The 9460-nt window shown below is 41.2% G+C and overlaps 1 protein-coding gene across 1 annotated transcript in view; it reads left to right on the top strand.

The window, feature by feature from the left end:
• The window catches only part of ANAPC1 (anaphase promoting complex subunit 1), a 36264-nt gene that overhangs the window by 1896 nt on the left and 24908 nt on the right, over positions 1-9460 (top strand). The window contains exons 2-17 of the mRNA XM_009319645.1: positions 41-202; positions 378-429; positions 628-731; positions 1116-1198; positions 2335-2408; positions 2682-2827; positions 3342-3562; positions 4203-4412; positions 5051-5146; positions 5605-5695; positions 5812-5877; positions 6777-6914; positions 7244-7384; positions 7782-7842; positions 8341-8528; positions 9356-9430. Of these exons, the coding sequence (XP_009317920.1) occupies positions 41-202; positions 378-429; positions 628-731; positions 1116-1198; positions 2335-2408; positions 2682-2827; positions 3342-3562; positions 4203-4412; positions 5051-5146; positions 5605-5695; positions 5812-5877; positions 6777-6914; positions 7244-7384; positions 7782-7842; positions 8341-8528; positions 9356-9430 (1908 nt within the window). The remainder of the gene's footprint in view (positions 1-40; positions 203-377; positions 430-627; positions 732-1115; positions 1199-2334; positions 2409-2681; positions 2828-3341; positions 3563-4202; positions 4413-5050; positions 5147-5604; positions 5696-5811; positions 5878-6776; positions 6915-7243; positions 7385-7781; positions 7843-8340; positions 8529-9355; positions 9431-9460) is intronic.

Genomic DNA, 9460 nt, shown 5'->3' with positions numbered 1-9460 from the left:
GTAACTTTTCCTTTAAAAAAAAAAAAATCTTGGTTTTCAGGAAAGTTGGCAGTTGAGGAAAGGCGTCAGTGATGTCGGGGAAGAGGTGGACTACGATGAAGAGCTGTACGTGGCCAGCAATATGGTCATCTGGAGCAAAGGAAGTAAAAACCAAGCGTCTACCGTTTATAAAGCTTTCACTGTCGACAGCCCTGTTCTGCAGGTATGAAAACGTGGAGAGGTGGCGACTGAATGAATGCACGTTAGCTAAAAAATGCTCGCTGACCGTTTTCAAACAGTGTTCTGGGGTGGGGTTATTTTGGGAAATACGGAAAGATGAGATTGTGTGGTGGCATCAGCTCGTTCTTCAGAAATAATCGTGCTGTATTTGGTTTTAGGCCTTATGGTGCGACTTCACTATACCCCAGGAAAAATCTGAAAAAGCTGATGGTAAGTTTCCTGCTTACTGTAATGCCAGACCAATGTTTTGAGTTCAGCTCTCTTGGTATAAGTTTAGTCATCAAGACTTGCTATACTAAGACAGCCACCCCCCCCCTCAAGTTTACCTTTTGTGTATAGAGGATGTCTAAGGAAAGAGAGAAACTTTACCGTGGGTTTCTTTTTTCTTTTTTTTCCCCCCGGTTTCAGACAGTGATGAAATAGTAGAGAAATGTATCTGCATATTGCAGAATTCCTGTATAAATGTGCATAGCATAGAGGGAAAGGATTACATTGCTGCTTTACCTTTTCAGGTAAGTGCTGTCCTTTGTTCGTCCACAAATGGGCTTGTGACCTGTTTGCACGCTGGGGTGGGGTGGGGAGGTGTGCGTAAAGCACTGCTGGTGGTGGCTGCCCAAGTTCTTCACTCTGTGGGTGAAAGCGACAAAGCTAATGAAAGCGCGGCTGTGTGGTCAGGGCATCGAATACTTCTGGAAGTAGTGGCAGCCAGTTGTATGACGTGGGAAAGTACGGGTATGACCGCTTCGTAGTCTGAGAACCTGCTCCAATTTGCATTACCCTTCTCTCAAAAAAAGGCCTAAACATCGTTATTTGTTACAATGAGATACTCAAATGTGAAACATAATACAGGAAGTACTTAATTTTTTTGTTGTAAATACATTTGTAACTTTTTCTAGGTCGCAAACGTCTGGCCAACAAAATATGGTTTGTTATTTGAGCGCAGCAGTTCTTCACATGAAGTACCTCCAAGTCCACCCAGGTATGTAATGAGTGGCTTTGTTCCGTTATGGACTGTTTGCTAATCTAATACAGGAGTGCAAGAGTGAACAGCAATAATGAAAGGATCTGTCTGTTCGTGATGGGAACAGGTGAAATCACGTGAAACATCAGGAAGGGGCTGAATACTGATAATACATGATATTCCTCTGATACTGTATTAAGAACTAGTTGGGAGTGGTGGTGATCATGGGAATAGGATATGGGAGGCACAATATGGGTGTTACTAGTCTGATTTCATTAAGGTTTGTCCTGGGAATTGGTTCCAGGCTGTGATGGATGACTGGGAGATTCACTGAGGGGTTGTCATTGAGACATTTTCTCTCAGCTGCAGGATGCTTTAAATGTACGGAGCATCCCGTTACCTATTTGGTGAGGATCGTAGACCCTGTGCTCTGTGGCTGGGCGTACAGCTGAGAAGCAGAGTAAGGAGTTGAATAGTGTGCTGATGAGCAGCTTTAATACAGCCACTTGCTCTCTCTTGGGCTTTATGTGTCCGTTCCAGGCATCTGTGATTCTCTAGTCCTCAGAAGAGTTGGGATCAGAAATAGAGGTCCTAAAAGTGTTCAAAAGGGTACATTGCAAAAATCGCGATTGACCCTACTCAAGCTGGCCTTCCGTGAAAATTCTTCCTTTTGCTGCTGCCACCACAGATGGGTGGCTTGGTTGCTGCTCTGTGATGGATACAAATGACCTGATGGCTGTCTGCTTGTCTGGGACCTGGGAGCTGTGGAACCTAAACTCTTAAGCTGAGTCTGGGTTAAGGGCTTTCTCTTCCTAATTCTCCTCCAAACTGGTCTGGTGCCACCTCTGTTCGTTGGGGCCAGCCAAAGCCTGTCGTGTGGCCACCAGGTGGGGTCATTCTCAAGTGCTTTGGGAAGATGGAAAACAAGACCTAATCATCCTGTTTGATACACCAGCCTTTGTCCGACTCTACTCAGTTAATCCAACAGGCTTCTGTGAACGGAATGTATGTCTCTACTGTTAGATTTCAGGCTCTGATTTGTTAAGGTCTGAGGAGCTGTTTTGGGATCACAGCACATGTACCAGCTACAAGAGAGAACAATTATGCTTGTTAGCATTTGGTTTTTGAACATGCTTTGTTTGGTTTCTTTCTAGAGAACCTTTGCCTACTATGTTCAGCATGCTACACCCATTAGATGAGATAACACCCCTCATCTGTAAGTCTGGAGGTAGGTTTACATCTTTAGATGTCTCACTTCGAGTCCATTGGTGTGGCATCAAACGCTTAATGTGTCACTTGAGCGTTTTCTGTATTAAAAAATCTGCAAATAATCACTCTTTTTCAAGAATTCAGAAGTGGGTTGTTTTAGCTGCTTACTGTTCAGGAAAGAAACCTAGCTTGCAGAAGAAAGAGGGTATGAGAAATGCTAACCCTGTAACTGACAACACTGTTGTAGAAATGATCCTTTCACCTTAACTGAAGTTAACTGCTTCTTTAGCAGGCGTGTTTGGTTCTGCGAGAGTGCAGTACGTTGCTGATTACACCTTGAGGATCGTGTTCCTCAATGCTGAACCTTCCATTGTGATGACCTATGATACTGTGCAGAGCTTACATACTGTTTGGGCTCTTCGGAGAGTAAAGCCAGAGGTACAAATTCGTTGTTGACTAAACGTCATTATCAAAAATCTTTGTGTGTGTTTACGTGCCCTTATGGCTGTGTGCGTTAGAAATGCCTGGTATTTGCAATTTATTTTATTTATAAGAGAGTAAGATGTTTGTTGGTGTGGGGGTTTTTTTTTTAATAGTTTCTTTCATGTATTTGCCTGTACCACAGTCAGGGAGATCACATGATGGTGATGGTCGTGAAGTATACTGTGCTTATCATGATATTCCATATATTGTACTAGAAGGTTTTGACTCTGCTTAAACTGTTGTGTTCTGTAAGAAAAGTGACAAACAACTTAGTGCCTGAAAACCATAGGGATAGTTTCTGTGCTGGGAGTGAGACAGCATGGTTGGCAGGAATAACTTCTTAGGCTGAGCATCTACCTAGGCATAAATTTTTAACACCGAACTGATGAAACAAGCTATTTGAGTGTCTTCCTGGCAGTTACTGCCCATGTGCTGTTTGTGCACAGACAGCTCTGTTTTTCTCTCCCAGGAGCAGAACACGGTGCTGAAGTTCTCGGAGCAGATGGGCACACCGCAGCACGTGGCCACCAGCAGCTCTTTGACTGCTCATCTCAGAAGCCTCTCAAAAGGAGACTCTCCTGTGGGCTCCCCTTTCCAGAACTACTCGTCTATCCACAGCCAGAGCAGATCAGTGTCGTCGCCCAGCATGCAGTCCCGCTCGCCGTCTATCTCCAACATGGCTGCTTTGAGGTGGGTGCTGAACATGGTGCATGGACAGATGATACCGAAGAATACGAGCTATGGAATAGGATGCACAGCTGGCATTGCTGTCTGTCTTTCTCTACTGTTACAAGTCTGTCCAGCTAAGGTGCAGGTGCCTCCTCTCTTACAGCATCTGAAAGCCCTCTTGGAATGCCCTTGTGACACTTGGTGTGCTATTATCCCTATAGCACAGGAGGGTAACTGGTGTGCGAGAGCCAAAGAGGCTGTTCTGTCATCACACAGCCAGTCTGTGGTGGAGTCGAGAACTGTCTGCAGGTCTTTTGAGTCCCAGGGGTGTTTTTGGTTAGCTTTTCTAAAGAAAGCCATGTTCAGAGGGAACAGGTTGAGAGAGACTTTTGATAGAATGGACCACGCAACTTAAAATGTTGGTTTTCTTTCTTTTGAAATCTTATCTGTTGGATTCTGACAAAGATTATTGGAAATTAATTAGATAATTATTTTCCTATGCTGGGGTGTATTGCTAGAGGAAACTAATACCAAACTAGCTACTGGTTTAAGGTGGTTTTGGTTTGTTTTTGAAGTCTCTACCAGTGTATGAGCTCCCTGGGATTCTGTACCAGATTTTGAAAATCCACTCTTCAGTAGTGTCTTATGTCTTTGCTTGCAGCCGCTCTCATTCCCCTGCCCTGGGAGTGCATTCGTTCTCAGGAGTGCAGAGGTTCAACTTTTCCAGTAACGCTCAGTCACCGAAGAGGCACAGTATTACCCATTCACCAAACAGCACTTCCAGTGATTCCTTCCTTATACCAGAAACTGAACCAATTATTCCCGAGCTGTGTATAGATCATCTGTGGACAGAAACCGTCACAAACATGAGGTTAGGTGCTTGTGTTGGGATATGAGAAATTCTGGATTTCCATTGCGGGGGGCGGGGGGAATAAAGTAAAATGACAGCTTATTTTAGTATGTGTTTTCTGCAAATGGTGCCACCTTAAAGTAGATTTCATGGACTTGTACTTCTAACTTTTTTTGAAAAATGATGCTCACTAAGTGTCTAACTCCCTTCAAAAGAGAATTGGGTGCTTGGAACAGTTTTGCCTCTTGCGTTATCCATGGCCCTCTGAGTGGGGGCAATGGTTTCATGAGATCTCTAAAGCAAAGTAGATTCTAACCTGGTCATTGCTTTGGGGTTTTTCTGATCTCCTAGGGGGAGTATCTCTTTCTCTGTTACCATCAAAAGGGGCAAAACACAGCTCAAACCCTAAGATTGAACAGGAGAACAAAGCCAAGTAGCATGTGCTCTGCATGCCAAAAAGTGGGGAATGTGATTTTCTGGCAATCCAATCTTCAGTTTTAAGAGTAATGACTGAAACTGAGACTGGTGTGTTCTGGCAACTCGATGCACTGCTAACTGAAGTCCAGTGTGACCCTACAGCTTGTGGACACTGTGTTTTCCTTCATTAAAATTTTTATAGTGGACCAAACAGTGTGCTGATCATTGTGTCTCTTTTACAGAGAGAAGAATTCCCAAGCATCAAAAGTGTTTATTACCACTGACCTTTGTGGGCAGAAGTTCTTGTGCTTTTTAGTGGAATCCCAGCTCCAGCTGCGGTGAGCATCCCTATCTTGGGGACAGGTGAACAAAGAGGAGCACTCTAGAAATTACCAGCTAGATATGGGTTTTAACATGCTTATTCCTCCAGCTAGTGGAATCTGTTATGACAACATGTGGTGCGTCACTGGCTCTTGCATGGCATGTGGTGGCATAGATGATTTGGGCTATTTAAATAAAACTGAAGTTGTGAGAGAACGTTCACTGTAATTTGAATGGTATTCTTATTTATCTTCATCTTTACCCTTTAGAAGTACTTTGGGGGTTTTAATTAGACTAGCAGAGTAAAAATAAGTTGACTAGGAGGGCAAAACAAGCGAAGGAAGGAGGAAGGAACCAGGTATACCACAATAAAAGTAACTGCACCATGCAACACGGGTTTTATTTTCTGTCTTCTTTCTGTAACAGCGGATAGGACAGTCCTTTTATGTTTCCTGTTGTTTTCTCAAATCTCTAGGTGTGTAAAATTTCAAGAGAGCAACGATAAGTCGCAGCTGATCTTTGGTTCTGTTACCAATATTCAAGCAAAGGATGCAGCTCCAGTGCAGGTAGGTACCTCTGTATGGACCATTAACTGTGGAGTATCCTGCTCTGTCACTTCTTGTCCAACTGTTGTCTTTTTACTTAAATACAAGAAGCTGAATATGCTGCTTGATTCTTACAGGGCATTGATACGCTACTGGTTCTGGAAGGCAGTGGAAATCTAGTGCTTTATTCTGGAGTGGTTCGGGTAAGTAACAGTTTTTCTATCCCAAAATAAATGTTTGAATCCTTGGTTACAAGCTGGGCTGTGCAGAGGGATCCTGTGTGCGTCATACCTCACAAGGTATCATTTTAAGCTACTGTAGACTGCTGCTTGCTTGGGACTTGCTTGGGAAGGTGGCTGTGCTCGCGTACCAAGTGTAGTTTATGTGCCGTGCTGGAAAGGCAGTTCTGAAGAATCAGTGGCACCTTGTGGTACGCTTAAATAATCTCTTGAGCTTATTTTCAGTGACAGTAAAATACTAAAGTGATAAAATGCTTTCAAAGAAAGAAAACTTCAAGAATATGGAAAATAAGAATTGTTCCTGAACAAAAAACTTTCAAACTTCTCTGTAGCATGCCAGATACTTTTAGATGTCAAATTATTTTGTTTTACAAAGGGCTGTTATTAGGATGGACATGATTCATCCAAAATAATTAAAACTTCTTCTTAAATTCTGTAGAGATATGCAGAAACCTTGGACAGTGCAATTTGTACGTACGTGTGTGTGTGTACACACACATTTGTGTATGTGTGTATACACACACATATATACGTATGTATATTAAAAAAAAGTGTACTTTCTGAAAGTAGAGCTTTCTCAGTGAAGCCCTGCTAGAACTTTTAGTGGGAGTAGACCTGTAGCGATAGTGTACAATACTGACCATATATGGTAGGTTTTTCGGTGTCATCGTCTGAAGAAAGTAAAGATTACTTCATGTAATTAATCTTCTCTTCAGAGACTTTAGCTTAAGTACATAGCCACTTTTCTTAAAACTTTTGCTTTAAAATGTTAAAATCTGATAATGTCTGTATACGTAAACAAGCTTGTGGAAGCACAGGCATTAAACCAACTATTTGTTTTCCTCTATATTGTTCACAAAAAGGTGGGGAAGGTTTTTATTCCCGGACTGCCTGCTCCATCCCTGACAATGTCCAACCAAATGCCTCGGCCAAGTACTCCCTTGGATAGTGTCAGCACTCCATCCAAGCCTTTGAATAAGCATCTGGGGCCCCTAGAAGAGGTAAGAAGAAAGGAAATCCCGCCTTGGAAAGGGTTTAGTTGTAACAGTTTCAAATGATTGGTTGATTTTTAACTTTCAAGGTATCTTTTGGAGCTAAATCTTTTTTTTTCTTCTGTAAGTCCCCTGAATAAACAGTGTTTAAAGAAGATCTGTTTAGTGCTGCCCTATTTATTTATGATTTTTGTAAAACTTCTGAGGCAGAGATTGGAAGGATTTGTAGTTGTTTTCAAAATACTTTATCAGTACATTAAAAATGGCAATTTTAGCTGTCCTTTGCTCAGATTCTCTTATTTCAACAATTCTAAGCCATCATTTTTACCACTTTTCAGGGTGTGCTTTTGTCACCAGTTCCAGAGCTAAGAGATTCTTCCAAACTTCACGACTCAACTTACGTTGAAGACTGTACTTTTCAGCAGCTTGGGACATTCATTCACGCTCTGAGAGATCCTGTCCACAACAGAGTAACTTTAGTAGGTATTATCCTGTAATTTGAGTCAACACTTTTGTTAGCAAAGCAAAGTGAGGATCAAGTTTACTTCTACTGCATAGTAAGACGTGGCTAGCAGCTCCTGACCAACAGCAAAATGTCACACCTGTGTTGGTGGCTCCACATTTTTCTCTCTGTAGAATACCCTTGAAGTCACAGAATTTAATTGATTCCCTCAAGTGATTCAGCTCAGGATCCATATCAAGTGTTTCATGGAGCTAGCGTTTGAGGTTGCAAATCTTTAGTGTAGCAAATAGTCAAGAATTAGGAATACGCTTAATATATAAATAAGTTCTTAGTTGATGGAAAAGGACCCGGCTTTACTTAAAGATGCATTTCATAATTTGACTCTTACCTTTTTTTAATTTTTATTTTTTCAGGAACTCAGCAATAATACGATGGTTCGGATTACAATTCCTGAAATTGCCACTTCAGAACTAGGTATGAGTCAGAGTCCCATCACAGGAAATATGCTCCATAATTTTTGAGGGTTCATTTTTGAAGTAGTTTATGCATAGCTTAGACTGTAATGATTCAGTACCACATATTCCAAGCTCTATTAACTTACCTTCTAGAGCTGCTACCATTTATTTAGGTGTGCTCTAGCATGCTTTCAGTGCTTCACCCGCTGCACTCTTAGAACGTCCTTTGTTCTTTAGGTTGCTTTGCTCTCTGCTATTGTGTATATTATTGCTTGAGGAAGGGCTGAGATGGCGGTTCAGACAAAAGTTCCTTTCAGTAGTGAGCAAAAAGGAACTTTTTTTTCCCCTTTGTGTGGTGAATTAGAGGGGCTGTGCTCAACCTTAACTAAAGGAACAGCTGTTGGAGGTTGTGTGGTGTGGCTTTTATTGCCAAGAACTGTAGAGATTTATAGCACTAATTGGAAGAAGTACCAGGGAGGTAAGATGGAAAACACACTCTTTTCTTCTTTTCCAACAGTGAAAAGATGTCTGCAAGGTGTCAAAGCTATCCTGCCCAAGGAGATAGCGGTACAGATGCTTGTCAAGTGGTACAATGCTTATAATGCTCCAGGAGGACCAAGCTATCACTCAGAATGGAATTTATTTGTAACATGTCTCATGAATATGATGGGTTACAATACAGAGAGACTGTCCTGGACACGTAATGTAAGCAATCTCATATGTTTGTTTTCCTAGCTTACATTAATGCTACTGATAATTGTTCAAGGTTCAAAATGGTTAGAGAGACACTGAAGTCAGAAATAGATTGTATCTTCTCTTAAATCACAAGATGCCATCAAATCAATTCTACATTTCTAAATTTCAGGTGTATGCTTTAGTCTCTGTTTATCATGAAATATATTTATAAGGTACTACGACCAACTGTCTTGGTCAAATAAAATAGATTATGAAGGTTTTACTCCATTTCATGACTAACACTGATGCATTAAGGATTTGATTCACCTAATCCGTATTAAACCTGTTTTCACTAGAAACGCAGATCACAACTCTGATTCCTGTTTGCTAAAGAAGATTTTCCGTGTAGTTTTTGAATTGCAATGTTTAAAGTTCTATTTTTTTCCAACTATTTTACTGAATGTATTTGGAGTTTTCTGTGAGTGGGTTTCCTGCTAGCAAGTACGTTTGCAGTACTTGCAGGAAAAAAAACAACAGCAAGGATATGCGTACAAATGAAATGAAAGCAATTAGTGTATCTACATTACTAGCATTAGCTCATCCACGGTATTTCCTATGTCCTAGTAAATACCAGATGTTAGGCAGTCAAACTGTGAAATCATGCACCGTACACTAGAATAACTAGCCGTGTGTAGAAAAATCTAATTGCAGTATGTTTTATATGAAAGCAAAGTATAGAAGTACCTAAAGCAGTGTCGTGTAATGCTTGGTTTGAATTCAGATATGATTGCTGATTCACTTATGCAACCTTGGGAATTTCAATACTGAGCTACTTCTGATCTTTTTATTTCTTGCAGCTTGATTTTGAAGGATCGCTTTCACCAGTTATTGCTCCAAAGAAGGCTAGACCATCAGAAACAGGGTCAGATGAAGTAAGAAATGGTTTTCTCTTATAAATAAGA

The sequence above is a fragment of the Pygoscelis adeliae genome, unplaced genomic scaffold (genome assembly GCF_000699105.1).
Source record: "Pygoscelis adeliae isolate BGI_AS28 unplaced genomic scaffold, ASM69910v1 Scaffold122, whole genome shotgun sequence".
Lineage (NCBI taxonomy): Eukaryota > Metazoa > Chordata > Aves > Sphenisciformes > Spheniscidae > Pygoscelis > Pygoscelis adeliae.
The sequence above is the reverse complement of the archived record's forward strand: the minus strand, read 5'-3'. Positions and strand labels throughout refer to the sequence as shown.